This window comes from Salmo salar, chromosome ssa14, assembly GCF_905237065.1.
Source record: "Salmo salar chromosome ssa14, Ssal_v3.1, whole genome shotgun sequence".
NCBI classification, from domain to species: Eukaryota; Metazoa; Chordata; class Actinopteri; order Salmoniformes; family Salmonidae; genus Salmo; species Salmo salar.
The window spans coordinates 98,306,282-98,323,468 of record NC_059455.1 but is presented as its reverse complement, the minus strand read 5'-3'; the positions used below and the strand labels follow the sequence as shown (position 1 = coordinate 98,323,468).

General features: G+C 45.2%; 1 protein-coding gene across 1 annotated transcript in view; it reads right to left on the bottom strand.

Moving 5' to 3' along the window:
- csmd2 (CUB and Sushi multiple domains 2) overlaps positions 1 to 17,187 on the bottom strand; it is a 776,204-nt gene that overhangs the window by 168,650 nt on the left and 590,367 nt on the right. Inside the window, exon 42 of the mRNA XM_045695078.1 lies at positions 14,647 to 14,856. Coding sequence (XP_045551034.1) covers positions 14,647 to 14,856 — 210 coding nt within the window. The remainder of the gene's footprint in view (positions 1 to 14,646; positions 14,857 to 17,187) is intronic.

Genomic DNA, 17,187 nt, shown 5'->3' with positions numbered 1-17,187 from the left:
TGGACAGAGGAAGGGAGAACGGTATGAGAGAGATGTGGACAGAGGAAGGGAGAACGGAATGAGAGAGATGTGGACAGAGGAAGGGAGAACGGTATGAGAGAGGTGTGGACAGAGGAAGGGAGAACGGTATGAGAGAGATGTGGACAGAGGAAGGGAGAACGGAATGAGAGAGATGTGGACAGAGGAAGGGAGAACGGTATGCGAGAGATGTGGACAGAGGAAGGGAGAACGGAATGAGAGAGATGTGGACAGAGGAAGGGAGAACGGTATGAGAGAGATGTGGACAGAGGAAGGGAGAACGGCATGAGAGAGATGTGGACAGAGGAAGGGAGAACGGAATGAGAGAGATGTGGACAGAGGAAGGGAGAACGGTATGCGAGAGATGTGGACAGAGGAAGGGAGAACGGAATGAGAGAGATGTGGACAGAGGAAGGGAGAACGGTATGAGAGAGATGTGGACAGAGGAAGGGAGAACGGTATGAGAGAGATGTGGACAGAGGAAGGGAGAATGTTGTTTACAGTATGTGTTCTCAATTAGTCACATTCTGCATTGAAGCACAGGCGTTCTATGTTAGATGCCATCTCAATTGCAACACTTAGTTGTTAAAAATAAAAATTACATGTTTTCCCACAGCTGTTAACGTTATGAAACATATTCATATTTATATCAATGTGTGGGTATGCTGGGGAATGAAGTGGTTAAGCTAGAAGTCCACAAGCTAGAAGTCCTCCATTGGCGGACAGTGTTGTAGACACGGAATGGCCTCCTCCATTGGCGGACAGTGTTGTAGACACGGAATGGCCTCCTCCATTAGAGAACAGTGTTGTAGACACGGAATGGCCTCCTCTATTAGAGAACAGTGTGGTAGACACGGAATGGCCTCCTCCATTAGAGGACAGTGTGGTAGACACGGAATGGCCTCCTCTATTAGAGGACAGTGTTGTAGACACGGAATGGCCTCCTCTATTAGAGGACAGTGTTGTAGACACGGAATGGCCTCCTCCATTAGAGAACAGTGTGGTAGACACGGAATGGCCTCCTCTATTAGAGGACAGTGTGGAAGACACGGAATGGCCTCCTCCATTAGAGAACAGTGTTGCAGACACGGAATGGCCTCCTCCATTAGAGGACAGTGTGGAAGACACGGAATGGCCTCCTCCATTAGAGAACAGTGTGGTAGACACGGAATGGCCTCCTCCATTAGAGGACAGTGTGGAAGACACGGAATGGCCTCCTCCATTAGAGAACAGTGTGGTAGACACGGAATGGCCTCCTCCATTAGAGGACAGTGTGGAAGACACGGAATGGCCTCCTCCATTAGAGAACAGTGTGGTAGACACGGAATGGCCTCCTCCATTAGAGGACAGTGTGGAAGACACGGAATGGCCTCCTCCATTAGAGAACAGTGTGGTAGACACGGAATGGCCTCCTCCATTAGAGGACAGTGTTGTAGACACGGAATGGCCTCCTCCATTGGAGGACAGTGTTGTAGACACGGAATGGCCTCCTCCATTAGAGAACAGTGTTGTAGACACGGAATGGCCTCCTCCATTAGAGGACAGTGTGGTAGACACGGAATGGCCTCCTCCATTAGAGGACAGTGTGGTAGACACGGAATGGCCTCCTCCATTAGAGGACAGTGTGGTAGACACGGAATGGCCTCCTCCATTAGAGGACAGTGTGGTAGACACGAAATGGCCTCCTTCATTTGTGGACAGTATTTAACTAGGCAAGTCAGTCAAGAACAAATTCTTATTTACAATGACTGCCTGCCCCGGCCAACACTGGGCCAATTGCGCGCCGCTTTGTGGGACTCCCAATCACGGCCGGATGTAATAAAGCCTGGATTCAAACCAGGGTCTGTTGTGACGCCTCTTGCAATGAGATGCAGCGCCTTAAACCGCTGAATCACTCGGGAGCCAAGTCTTAGTCACAAGAGTAATTATCTACCCAGTCACATATAGTGTAGTCATAAGAGAAATTGAGTAAATAAATTGTTTGTCATCCCTGTGGCTCAGTTGGTAGAACATGGTGTTTGCAATGCCAGCATGGTGTGTGCAACGCCAGGGTTGCGGGTTCAATTCCCACGGGGGGCCAGTATAACAAAAAAAAAATGCATGAAATGTACGTATTCACTACTGTAAGTCGCTCTGCATAAGAGCGTCTGCTAAATGACTAAAATGTAAATGTAAAAAATGTCATCCCTTTTCCTTTCACTCTGTGTCAACAAATGTTTACATATAGACTACTGGTAATGTTACCATGTTAACATTCAGTAGGTTACTGGTAATGTTACCAGGGCCACGTTCAGTAGGTTACTGGTAATGTTACCATGGTAACATTCAGTAGGTTACTGGTAATGTTACCAGGGCCACGTTCAGTAGGTTACTGGTAATGTTACCATGGTAACATTCAGTAGGTTACTGGTAATGTTACCAGGGCCACGTTCAGTAGGTTACTGGTAATGTTACCAGGGTAACGTTCAGTAGGTTACTGGTAATGTTACCAGGCAGGGCCACGTTCAGTAGGTTACTGGTAATGTTACCAGGCAGGGCCACGTTCAGTAGGTTACTGGTAATGTTACCAGGGCCACGTTCAGTAGGTTACTGGTATTGTTACCAGGCAGGGCCACGTTCAGTAGGTTACTGGTAATGTTACCAGGCCACATTCAGTAGGTTACTGGTAATGTTACCAGGGCCACGTTCAGTAGGTTACTGGTAATGTTACCAGGGCCACGTTCAGTAGGTTACTGGTAATGTTACCAGGCAGGGCCACGTTCAGTAGGTTACTGGTAATGTTACCAGGCAGGGCCATGTTCAGTAGGTTACTGGTAATGTTACCAGGGCTACGTTCAGTAGGTTACTGGTAATGTTACCAGGGCCACGTTCAGTAGGTTACTGGTAATGTTACCAGGGCCACGTTCAGTAGATTACTGGTAATGTTACCAGGGCTACGGTCAGTAGACTACTGGTTGAAAAGCTTTCTCGAACGTTGCAGATTGACGTTATTCCTTATTCAACATGTCAGAGAGGCAGACCTCTTGACTTTTTCCACATTTTGTTACGTTACAGCCTTATTCTAAAATTGATTAAATACTTTTTTCCCCCCATGATCAATCTACACACAATACCTCATAATGACAAAGCGAAAAACATATTTTAGGAAAATGTTGCTAATTTATTAAAAATAAAAACAGAAATATCACATTTACATAAGTACTCAGACCCTTTACTCAGTACTTTGTTGAAGCAACTTTGGCAGCGATTACAGCCGCGAGTCTTCTTGGGTATGTAAGAATATGTTGAAGATAAATACACAACGCAGAGTTTGAGAGTTTGAGAGGATGAGAGGACTAAAAACTAGAGTACTAATGGTCAATAGGGAATTGTAAATAGGAGTTGGGTTTCAGTTCAACATCTGTTTAGAATCTGTGGAATGTCACTCCTGAATTCAGAGCTACATGTGCAATGTTCTTTACATTGAGTCTGGAGCAGGATACTTGTTATTTGGCCATTGGCCAAGTTGTACTGCAAGGACTTCTGATTGGTCAACCCCAGGCTAGGGTGGGGGGTTATACATGGCATCCTGTTCCTTTGTTCGGTGGAGAAAAGCTGAGGACAGGGGAGACTGAACATCTACCTCCCAGCATAACATCTTGATTTGTCGTTCTCAAATAAACCTTTTTTTCTCACCTGATTTGCTTTGGAGTTTGTGTTGTTGAAAAATAACATAGTTTTCTAAAAGATATGACACTACAAGGTCGAAACAGGTGTATTTGGGGAGCTTCTCCCATTCTTCTCTGCAGATCCTCTCAAGCTCTGTCAGGTTCGATGGGGAGTGTCGCTGCACAGCTATTTCCATGACTCTCCAGAGATGTACAATCGGGTTCAAGTCCAGGCTCTGGCTGGGCCACTCAAGGACATTCAGAGACTTGTCCCGAAGCCACTCCTGCGTTGTCATGGCTGTGTGCTTAGGGTCATTGTCCTGTTGGAAGGTGAACGTTTGCCCCAGTCTGATGCAAACATTTCTAAAAGCCTGTTTTTGCTTTGTCATTATGGGGTATTGTGATGTCATTATGGGGTATTGTGTGTAAATTATTGAGGATTTGTATTTATTTAATCCATTTTTTTATTTTTTTTTATTTCTCCTTTAATTAACCAGGTAGGGAAGTTGAGAATAAGTTCTCATTTACAACTGCGACCTGGCCAAGATAAGGCAAAGCAGTTCGACACATACAACAACACAGAGTTACACATGGAATAAACAAACATACAGTCAATAATACAGTAGAAAAATAAGTCTATATACAATGTGAGCAAATGAGGTGAGATAAGGGAGGTAAAGGCAATAAACAGGCCATGGTGGCGAAGTAAATACAATATAGCAATTAAAACACTGGAATGGTAGATTTGACAGTAGATGCGTGTACAAAGTAGAAATACTGGGGTGCAAAGGTGCAAAATAAATAAATAAATAAATAAATAAATACAGTAGGGGAAGCGGTAGTTGTTTGGGCTAAATTATAGATGGGCTATGTACAGGTGCAGTGATCTGTGAGCTGCTCTGATAGCTGGTGCTTAAAGTTAGTGAGGGAGATAAGTGTTTCCAGTTTCAGAGATTTTTGCAGTTCGTTCCAGTCATTGGCAGCAGAGAACTGGAAGGAGAGACGACCAAAGGAGGAGTTGGCTTTGGAGGTGACCAGTGAAATATACCTGCTGGAGCGCGTGCTACGGGTGGGTGCTGCTATGGTGATCAGCGAGCTGAGATAAGGCGGGGCTTTACCTAGCAGGGTCTTGTAGATGACCTGGAGCCAGTGGGTTTGGCGACGAGTATGACGCGAGGGCCAGCCAACGAGAGCGTACAGGTCGCAGTGGTGGGTAGTATATGGTGCTTTGGTGACAAAACGGATGGCACTGTGATAGACTGCATCCAATTTATTGAGTAGGGTGTTGGAGGCTATTTTGTAAATGACATCGCCAAAGTCGAGGATCGGTAGGATGGTCAGTTTTACGAGGGTATGTTTAGCAGCATGAGTGAAGGATGCTTTGTTTTGCGAAATAGGAAGCCAATTCGAGATTTAACTTTGGATTGGAGATGTTTTATGTGAGTCTGGAAGGAGAGTTTACAGTCTAACCAGACACCTAGAATAAAATAATAGAATAGAATATTTGAGAATAAGGCTGTAACGTAACAAAATGTGGAAAAAATTGAAGGCGTCTGAATACTTTCCGGAAAGCACTGTAGCTAAGCTAATGAGGTAACATGATTGAACAAGGTATAGCCTAAATGTTTAAACAGTCTGGTCCACAAGTAGACTTATTTTAGAACAGCCCCCATATATGCTTTTCTAAATGTAAAATTCACTCTGCCAATGCATGATAAAAATACTGAAATGTAGTGCCAGTATTACGGGTCATGACTACTTTGGCAACAGAACCTGGATTTGAAATGCAGTGGGAGGATTGAGCGAGACTATGTTTCTATAGACTAAAACAAAGCTAGACTGTTGTTTAACTATTAAACTCAATGCTGCAAATCTGTTTTCTGGGATTGTGAGGTGGAGACAGGAGAGGGAGGTTTCTGCTTCTATTTCGTAAAGCAGCTTCTATTTCTTAACGAGGCAAAGAAAGGTTTGCTAACTAGAAGGCTGGTGGTGAAGCAAGAGAGTCACCTGCACAATGTGTTGAGAGTCACCTGCACAATGTGTTGAGAGTCACCTGCACAATGTGTTGAGAGTCACCTGCACAATGTGTTGAGAGTCACCTGCACAATGTGTTGAGAGTCACCTGCACAATGTGTTGAGAGTCACCTGCACAATGTGTTGAGAGTCACCTGCACAATGTGTTGAGAGTCACCTGCACAATGTGTTGAGAGTCACCTGCACAATGTGTTGAGAGTCACCTGCACAATGTGTTGAGAGTCACCCGCACAATGTGTTTGGCTATAAACGAAGACGGAATGTAGCCTGTCTTCCCATATGCTTGCTCCCCTGCAGCTCACCAGCTGATGTAGGCTGTGTTTGACTATAAACGGAGACGGACACATCCTACCCACTGCTGAACAGAACTGCGCTGGGCATCTGTGCTGTGCTTATCACTGAAAAGCTCTCAATCTCTCCAAAAAATCTCTTGTTCAGTCAACATAATAGTCAGATTTTAGTCACAGAGATCATTTTTTTCTTGTCTCGTTTTTGTCAACTGAAATTAAAAATTAATTTTCGTTTAGTTATAGTTTTTTTTTTCTGGGTATATTTAGCCTCGTCAAATTGCTAATGAAAAATAATAGATGTTTGACGAATATTTGAGTCACTATTCTTGTTGAAAAAATGAACACTGGTCCATTTGTGGACAGTGCGGTAGACAGCAATGGCCGCCTGCTGTGGGCAATTTGCTCCTCTATGGTCGGTTTCTCTGCAACCCCTGGCCCACATTCAGTAACACATCGCTGTGAGGCTGTAAATGATGTATCTGAAAACTGACTACTCTACCCTGATATCTGGCTTTTTAACTTTTTTTATCCAACTCTTTTTTTCTGGTGATTCAAAATGGCAGATTTCTAAACGCTTCAACGATAGTGAACCTGAGAGGATAGTTGTGGTTCCTCTGTGGGATGAGGCTATTGAGGAGACGGGGACGCTCTCATCGACCTCACAGAGGAGACGGGGACACTCTCATCGACCTCACAGAGGAGAGGAGGACGCTCTCATCGACCTCACAGAGGAGAGGAAGACACTCTCATCAACCTCACAGAGGAGAGGAGGATACTCTCATCGACTTCACAGAGGAGGACACTCTCATCGACCTCACAGAGGAGACGGGGACGCTCTCATCGACTTCACAGAGGAGAGGAGGACACTCTCATCGACCTCACAGAGGAGACGGGGACGCTCTCATCGACTTCACAGAGGAGAGGAGGACACTCTCATCGACTTCACAGAGGAGAGGAGGACACTCTCATTGACCTCACAGAGGAGGACGCTCTCATCGACCTCACAGAGGAGAGGAGGACACTCTCATCGACCTCACAGAGGAGACGGGGACACTCTCATCGACCTCACAGAGGAGACGGGGACACTCTCATCGACCTCACAGAGGAGACGGGGACACTCTCATCGACCTCACAGAGGAGACGGGGACACTCTCATCGACCTCACAGAGGAGAGGAGGACACTCTCATCGACCTCACAGAGGAGAGGAGGATGCTCTCATCGACTTCACAGAGGAGAGGAGGACACTCTCATCGACTTCACAGAGGAGAGAAAGACACTCTCATCAACCTCACAGAGGAGGACGCTCTCATCGACTTCACAGAGGAGAGGAGGACACTCTCATCGACCTCACAGAGGAGAGGAGGACACTCTCATCGACCTCACAGAGGAGAGGAGGACGCTCTCATCGACCTCACAGAGGAGAGGAAGACACTCTCATCAACCTCACAGAGGAGAGGAGGACACTCTCATCGACCTCACAGAGGAGAGGAGGACACTCTCATCGACCTCACAGAGGAGAGGAGGACACTCTCATCGACCTCACAGAGGAGAGGAGGACACTCTCATCGACCTCACAGAGGAGAGGAGGACACTCTCATCGACCTCACAGAGGAGGACGCTCTCATCGACCTCACAGAGGAGAGGAGGACACTCTCATCGACCTCACAGAGGAGAGGAGGACACTCTCATCGACCTCTCAACCTCACGGAGGAGAGGTCTCTCTCTCACTTTCTTTTGGGAGAAAGAAAAATATAAAAACATTCTTCAGCAAGCTGTAGTTTGATGCAGTCATCAGAGCTATGAGCAAATTATTCCCAGCTCATTTCTCGTTAGAAACAAGAGGAAGAGAGAGAGAGAAAGAGAGAGAGAGAGAGAGAGAGAGAGAGAGAGAGACAGAGAGCGAGAGACAGAGAGCGAGAGAGAGAGAGAGACAAGAGAGAGAGAGAGAAAGACAAAGAGAGAGAAAGACAAAGAGAGAGAAAGACAGAGAGAGATACACAGAGAGAGAGATACACAGAGAGAGAGAGATACACACAGAGAGAGAGAGAGAGAGAGAGAGGTAGAGTAGAGTAGTCACTGAGCCTTGAAGGCCCAGGATATAAAGATGACTAAAGAAATGGATTTCTCTGGATCAGAGCATCCTTTGTGAGAGATAAGTCATGCAAGCGTTGCAAAAGGGGGCATTTCCAAATATAATGCTTGGTTTATATGCTAATGTAACATAATTATGGAAATGCCAGATAGTAGATTTCAATTTGCCGCTCGTTCACTGAATCACAATATAAAGTTGAGCACCTTTGTGCTGTGACTTTGTAGATAAAGGTTGGGTTTTTCCCTTCCTGTTTTTCTGGAGTTGGGAGGTGGAAACAGGAAGGAGAGGTTACTGTTCTCTGGGGTTGGGAGGTGGAGACAGGAAGGAGAGGTTACTGTTCTCTGGAGTTGGGAGGTGGAGACAGGAAGGAGAGGTTACTGTTCTCTGGAGTTGGGAGATGGAGACAGGAAGGAGAGGTTACTGTTCTCTGGAGTTGGGAGATGAGGACAGGAAGGAGAGGTTACTGTTCTCTGGGGTTGGGAGGTGGAGACAGGAAGGAGAGGTTACTGTTCTCTGGAGTTGGGAGATGGAGACAGGAAGGAGAGGTTACTGTTCTCTGGGGTTGGGAGGTGGAGACAGCAGGAAGTGGAGGTTACTGTTCTCTGGGGTTGGGAGGTGGAAACAGGAAGGAGAGGTTACTGTTATCTGGGGTTGGGAGGTGGAGACAGGAAGGAGAGGTTACTGTTATCTGGGGTTGGGAGGTGGAAACAGGAAGGAGAGGTTACTGTTCTCTGGAGTTGGGAGGTGGAGACAGGAAGGAGAGGTTACTGTTCTCTGGGGTTGGGAGGTGGAGACAGGAAGGAGAGGTTACTGTTCTCTGGGGTTGGGAGGTGGAGACAGGAAGGGGAGGTTACTGTTCTCTGGGGTTGGGAGGTGGAGACAGCAGGAAGTGGAGGTTACTGTTCTCTGGGGTTGGGAGGTGGAAACAGGAAGGAGAGGTTACTGTTCTCTGGGGTTGGGAGGTGGAGACAGGAAGGAGAGGTTACTGTTCTCTGGGGTTGGGAGGTGGAAACAGGAAGGAGAGGTTACTGTTCTCTGGGGTTGGGAGGTGGAGACAGGAAGGAGAGGTTACTGTTCTCTGGGGTTGGGAGGTGGAAACAGGAAGGAGAGGTTACTGTTCTCTGGGGTTGGGAGGTGGAGACAGGAAGGAGAGGTTACTGTTCTCTGGGGTTGGGAGGTGGAAACAGGAAGGAGAGGTTACTGTTCTCTGGGGTTGGGAGGTGGAGACAGGAAGTGGAGGTTACTGTTCTCTGTGGTTGGGAGGTGGAGACAGGAAGGAGAGGTTACTGTTCTCTTGGGTTGGGAGGTGGAGACAGGAAGGAGAGGTTACTGTTCTCTGGGTTTGGGAGGTGGAGACAGGAAGGAGAGGTTACTGTTCTCTGGGGTTGGGAGGTGGAGACAGGAAGGAGAGGTTACTGTTCTCTGGGGTTGGGAGGTGGAGACAGGAAGGAGAGGTTACTGTTCTCTGGGGTTGGGAGGTGGAGACAGGAAGGAGAGGTTACTGTTTTCTGTGGTTGGGAGGTGGAGACAGGAAGGAGAGGTTTTTTGTATGAATACAAACAACCTTTACGACGCTGACAGAGGGAGGGAGAACTCCTAACATAGTATAAATACAGGTTTATACCCAGGGCACTTTTACAGAGTCTTGCGGCTTATTAGCTTGATATAACTTGGTACATGAGAGCACTATGAGTAATCCCAGTAAATTATAGGTTTACATCCAAGATCAGTCAACACTGAAATGCTACCGATGTAACGTAAGTTTAATCAAAAGACAAATCCTAAACTTAGCATTTTGCATTTATACTCTAATAACTTTGACATCAATGTGAAGGAGTAAAAATATGAATAAATAAAAAATATATCCAGGGATATAACTGAATGAGTCAGACAGTGAGACAACGTGACCAAAAGTATGTGGACACCTGCTGATCGAACATCGAAACTCCAAAATCATGGGCATTAATATGGAGTTGGTCCCTCCTTTGCTGCTATAACAGCCTCCACTCTTCTGGGAAGGCTTTCCTATAGATGTTGGAACATTGCTGAGGGGACTTTCTTCCATTCAGCCACAAGGGCATTAGTGAGGTCGGACACTGATGTTGGGCGATTAGGTCTGGCTCGCAGTCGGTGTTCCAATTCACCCCAAAGGTGTTCGATGGGGTTGAGGTCAGGGCTCTGTGCAGTCCAGTCAAGTTCTTCCACACCGATCTCGACAAACCATTTCTGTATGGACCTCGCTTTGTACACAGGGGGCATTGTCTTGCTGAAACAAGAAATGGCATTCCCTGAATTGTTGTCACAAATTCGGAAGCACAGAATTGAATGTCATTGTATGCTGTACGAGTAATATTTAGTTTCACTGGAACTAAGGAGCCTGAACCATGAAAAACAGCCACAGACCAGTATTCCTCCTTACAGTTGGCACTATGCAGTCGGGCAGGTAGCGTTCTCCTGGCATCCAGATGGTGTAGCGTGATTCATCACTCCAGAGAACACGTTTCCACTGCTCCAGTGTCCAATGCTGGAGAGCTTTACACCACTCCAACCAACGCTTGGCATTGCGCATGGTGATCTTAGGCTTGTGTGCTGCTGCTCGGCCATGGAAACCTATTCCATGAAGCTCCTGACGAACAGTTCTTGTGTTGACTTACGTTGCTTTCAGAGGCAGTTTGGAATTCGATAGTGAGTGTTGCAACCAAGGACAGACAATTTTTACACGCTAGGCACTTCAGCACTGAGCGGTCCCGTTCTGTGAGCTTGTGTGGCCTTCCACATCACCTTTGTTGCTTCTAGACATTTCCACTTTACAGTAAAAGCACTTACTGTTGACCACAGCAGCTCTAGCAGGGCAGACATTTCACGAACTGACTTGTTGGAAAGGTGGCATCCTATGACGGTGCCACGTTGAAAGTCACTGAGTTCTTCAGTAAGGCCATTCTACTGCCAATGTTTGTCTATGGAGATTGCAAGGCGGTGTGCTGGAGTTTATACACTTGTCAGCGACGGGTGAGGCTGAAATAGCCAAATCCACAAATTTGAAGTGGTGTCCACATACTTTTGTATCTATAGTGTACTTTGTATTCTCAAAGAGATAGTTCACTTGAAAACTGAAGTTTATCAGACGTTTTCAGGCTAATTTTTATTTATTTTACCTTTATTTAACTAGGCAAGTCAGTTAAGAACAAATTCTTATTTTCAATGACGGCCTACGAACAGTGGGTTAACTGCCTTGTTCAGGGGCAGAACGACAGATTTTTACCTTGTCAGCTCGGGGATTCAAACTTGCAACCTTTCAGTTACTAGCCCAACGCTCTAACCACTAGGCTACCCTGCCTAATGATTTAGCGATACGTCATCTGTCATGATTAGGGTTGCAAAGGGTCGGAAACTTTCCGGTAAATGTCCGTAATTTTTCCTGGAAATGTTCAATGGGAAGTAAAGCCCTGGAATTTGGGGAATTTTGCGTAAATTCAAGAATTAACCTTTTTTTGTGGGATACAGAAGGCAATTCTAGGTATTGTGGCATATTTTGGTTAAACTATCCCCAATTCAATGGAATTGCAACCCTCTGCATGCGCAGTGCATTCTTCCATCACATGTACAGCTGATTCTCAAGATCTTCCACACTAATGAGATGCTATTGAGCCCACACTACTACACTGTCTGAGCCAAGGACTACATGCTTTCTGGTAAGTTTTGATTACAATACTGGGTGGGGTGAATATATTTTATACGACGTACATGATGTTTTGTTAATTAACTAGTAAATAGTAGCCTACAGCAAAGTGTGTTTAAATAATTTCTAACTTGTTAACAATTTTTGCTAGTTAGTTTTAGCTTGCTTGAGCCTGCTAATTGAGGAGTGTTAATTCACCTGTTTCCATAAATGTTTCATTTAAAAACATGTATCTTACAAAGGAGTTGTTTAATCTAACTACTTAACTATTTATCTGTACATGGAATTGTATTTGTTGTTTTAAAAAAAAAAAAATGGAATCTTTACAGGAAAATGCCGCGGGCACTATCTGATTTCTGGAAACATTTCACTGCAGCTAATGTAGAAGGAAAAGCTGTGTACATTTGCAAATGTTGTGCCAAATCATATGTGAAGAATGCAACAAAGATGCAGAATCATTTGGCCAAGTGCATAAAGTTCCCTCAGCGCTCACAACAAGCAACCTCTGACTAAAGTCCCTCTACTTCTATTGGAGGTGAAAATGATGAATCAGACACCTTATCGATAGCAACAGCTCCTGGTCCTCCTGGAATCAGAAGTTTATTTTGTCTCAATGGAGGAACGTAGTCAGAGAAATGCTGGTGATTGTCTTGCTCGAGCTGTGTATGTAACTGGTTCACCTCTGATGTTCACAGGCAATGTGTACTAGAAGAGATTTCTGAATATTCTTCTCCCAGCAGACACCCCACCAACCAGACATGCTTTATCTACTTATTTGCTGGATGCAGAGTTCAACAGAGTTCAAGTGACAGTCAAGCAAATCATAGAGAAAGCAGACTGTATTGCAATCATCTCTGATGGCCGGTCGAATGTTTGTGGGCAAGGAATAATTAACTACATCATCTCCACACCTCAACCAGTATTCTACAAGAGCACAGACACAAGGGACAATAGACACACCGGTCTCTACATTACAGATGAGCTGAAGGCAGTCATCAATGACTTTGGACCACAGAAGGTATTTGCACTGGTGTCAGACAATGGTGTGAACGTGAAGGCTGCTTGGTCTAAAGTGGAGGAGTCCTACCCTCACATCACACCCATTGGCTGTGCTGCTTATGCATTGAATCTGCTCCTCAAGGACATCATGGCACTGAAAACAATGGATACACTCTACAAGAGAGCCAATGGAAATGGTTAGGTATGTGAAGGGTCATCAAGTTATAGCAGCAATCTACCTCACCAAGCAAAGTGAGAAGAATAAGAGCACCACATTGAAGCTGCCCAGCAACACCCGTTGGGGTGGTGTTGTCATCATGTTTGACAGTCTCCTGGAGGGGAAGGAGTCTCTCCAAGAAATGGCTGTATCACAGTCTGCTGATATGGACAGCCCCATCAAGAGGATCCTCCTGAATGATGTATTTTGGGAGAGAGTGGTAAGCAGCTTGAAGCTCCTGAAACCTATAGCAGTAGCCATTGGCACGGATTGAGGGAGACAATGCCATCCTGTCTGATGTTCAGACTCTGCTTGCAGATGTAAGAGAAGAAATCCGTACTGCCCTGCCCACTTCACTGTTGCTCCAAGCAGAGGAAACTGCAGTTCTGAAATACATCAAAAAGCGTGAAGACTTCTGCCTGAAGCCCACACAAGCCGCAGCGTAAATGTTGGACCCCAAGTATAATGGCAAGAGCACCCTGTCTGGTGCGGAGATCAACAAGGCCTATGGTGTCATCACTACCGTGTCTCGCCACCTTGGCCTGGATGAGGACAAGGTTCTTCGCAGTCTGGTAAAGTGCTCTTCCAAGCAAGGGCTTTGGGATGCAGATGCAATATGGCAGTTGTGCCAACATATCTCATCAGCCACCTGGTGGAAGGGACTTTGTGGATCTGAGGCTCTTTCCCCTGTTGTCTCCATCATCCTCCAAATCCCACCAACATCAGCCGCCTCAGAGCGCAACTGGTCCTTGTTTGGGAACACACACACACACCAAAGCACACAACAGGCTGACCAATACAAGGGTTGAAAAATTGGTGGCCATCCAGGCAAATTTGAAGCTTTTTGAGCCTGACAACGAGCCGTCCTCAACCAGGTTGGAAAGTGACAGTGAAGATGAGGCCTCAGAGTCTGATGTTCAAGAGGACGTTTTTGGGAGACGCGATGGATCATTGGGGATCATTCAATATTCCCTTTCTTTTGTTGTTCAGTGAAATCATTCCATGTGAAGAGTCAACTCATTTAATTAAAGTTCAACTCGTAGCTAAATATATTTTTTATTTCTATTGGAAGGATTTAATCATTTGCAATTATGTCTACTTATGATAAGGTAAAATGTTTATGTTTCTGTCTCCATATGATATGGTAAATATATCCAATGTAAAAAAACATCTACATTTAAATGGCATTAATATTAATTTGCATACATTTCCGTTAATTGCCATATATTTCCGTTAATTCCCATATATTTCCATTAATTCCCATATATTTCCACAAATTCCCATGGAAAGTTTCCACCTCTGAACATTCCCCAAAATGTGCAACCCTAGTCTTGATCCAGCTAGGATAGATGCCTGAATCCTAAACAAATGGGAAATATACTGTGAAATTCAGAACATTAGATGAAACGTGGAGATCAAAAACTTGGTTCATGCATCCAAAAGTTAGTGTAACCTACTGAGTTTCTTACCCTGGTACTCAAACCTGAAGCCATGTCCTGAGTCTCTTACCCTGGTACTCAAACCTGAAGCCATGTCCTGAGTCTCTTACCCTGGTATTCAAACCTGAAGCCATGTCCTGAGTCTCTTACCCTGGTACTCAAACCTGAAGCCATGTTCTGAGTCTCTTACCCTGGTATTCAAACCTGAAGCCATGTCCTGAGTCTCTTACCCTGGTACTCTAACCTGAAGCCTGGCTTGTTCTGGGAGTGGTCACTATGGAAATACACTGTGGTCTCATGAGAGGTGGTGAGCAGGGAGGGCGGGACATCCTGTCCACTGAATCGACCAATCACAGTGCTGGTGTCCAGTGGGCCGTTCCTTATCTCCAGAAAGTCATGGTTAGCCTCGGTGGAGAAGTTGAGGAACTGGACATGGGCTCCTGGGGGTGATGGAATAGAAAGTTAGAGACAGTACCAGGAAATACAATCCACAGAGAGACAAACAACACCTTGTAACACCTCACTGGACAAAAATTGGTTGACTCAACGTTGTTTCCATGTCATTTCAACAAAAACATATCAATGTTATAATGTTGAATCAATGTGGAAAACTGATTGGATTTGAAAAAAAAAGTCAGCAACATTGGGAAAATGTTGTCTTGTTTTTAACCCAATGTTAACCTGCGTAAATTCAATGACACGAAGCGTTTATTTGTTTGATTTCACGTTGAATTCATGTTAACTCAACCAAATGTAAATGACGCTGAACTGCCATCTGTGGGACAGGTGTTCTATCCACGTTGCTCCTGGGGTGGAGATCATACATGTAGATCAGGAATTACATGTAATCTGTTACATGTAAGGGATTACAAAAATACGGTAACTGTAATCCGTTACGTTACCAGCTAAAATATTCTAATCAGATTACAGATCCTATTGAAGAACTTGATGATTACTTCAAGGATTTACTTTTAAATTCAGAAAGGATTTTTTTGCAACAACAACAAAAAAAATATAAATATTTGACACTGTTTTCTCAATGACATTAAAATCAGCATTGAAAAAAGGTGCAATTTTAAGTTTATTCCACCTGAGTGAATCTGACCACAAAATCAGAGACCACCATGATGACACATCAAACGATGACCACCAATCAGAGACCACTCTGACGACACACCGAGTGTGTTTGATGGATTCCCGGGAAAAGAGCAGGATAAGGCTTTTGTAGGCTACAGTCCACAAACTATGTCTTCCGATAGTGCGACTGCTGTCGGCTTTTCAAAGATGATCCGGTTTGAATAAACGCAGTAGTCTACAGCGATACGGATATCACTTATTATTGATATCTACATAGGAACATTGATGTGAATCACACTGCTCTCGTTTAGCCATTTACACTTTTCAGATCGTGGTTTGAAGGTGGATACGGCCGTTCAGACATCTAAATGTGTATTTGAACCCAATAATGGTTGAAATCAAGAAGTTTAAGAGGCCAATCAGTCGTTGTTTTTGAAACCGGTGGACAGCCGGTGAACAGTGCGCTCTCGCAACAGCTAAATAGTGCAGATCCCAACCTATGGAATAAAAAAAGGGGCTGTTTTTTGCTTCAATCTAATTCATGATGATAAAACCCCCCAAAAATCCATAGGCCTAATGGACACATGATCAAACTTACACACTTTTGATAGAATTAAAGGAAGCAATCTGTAGATGCTACATCCAATTTTGTATTTTTGCATTATATATATATACTGCTCAAAAAAATAAAGGGAACACTTAAACAACACATCCTAGATCTGAATGAAAGAAATAATCTTATTAAATACTTTTTTCTTTACATAGTTGAATGTGCTGACAACAAAATCACACAAAAATAATCAATGGAAATCCAATTTATCAACCCATGGAGGTCTGGATTTGGAGTCACACTCAAAATTTATGTGGAAAACCACACTACAGGCTGATCCAACTTTGATGTAATGTCCCTAAAACAAGTCAAAATGAGGCTCAGTAGTGTGTGTGGCCTCCACGTGCCTGTATGACCTCCCTACAACGCCTGGGCATGCTCCTGATGAGGTGGCGGATGGTCTCCTGAGGGATCTCCTCCCAGACCTGGACTAAAGCATCCGCCAACTCCTGGACAGTCTGTGGTGCAACGTGTCGTTGGTGGATGGAGTGAGACATGATGTCCCAGATGTGCTCAATTGGATTCAGGTCTGGGGAACGGGCGGGCCAGTCCATAGCATCAATGCCTTCCTCTTGCAGGAACTGCTGCCACACTCCAGCCACATGAGGTCTAGCATTGTCTTGCATTAGGAGGAACCCAGGGCCAACCGCACCAGCAGATGGTCTCACAAGGGGTCTGAGGATCTCATCTTGGTACCTAATGGCAGTCAGGCTACCTCTGGCGAGCACATGGAGGGCTGTGTGGCCCCCCAAAGAAATGCCACCCCACACCATGACTGACCCACCGCCAAACCGGTCATGCTGGAGGATGTTGCAGGCAGCAGAACGTTCTCCACGGCGTCTCCAGACTCTGTCACGTCTGTCACATGTGCTCAGTGTGAACCTGCTTTCATCTGTGAAGAGCACAGGGCGCCAGTGGCGAATTTGCCAATCTTGGTGTTCTCTGGCAAATGCCAAACGTCCTGCACGGTGTTGGGCTGTAAGCACAACCCCCACCTGTGGACGTCGGGCCCTCATACCACCCTCATGGAGTCTGTTTCTGACCGTTTGAGCAGACACATGCACATTTGTGGCCTGCTGGAGGT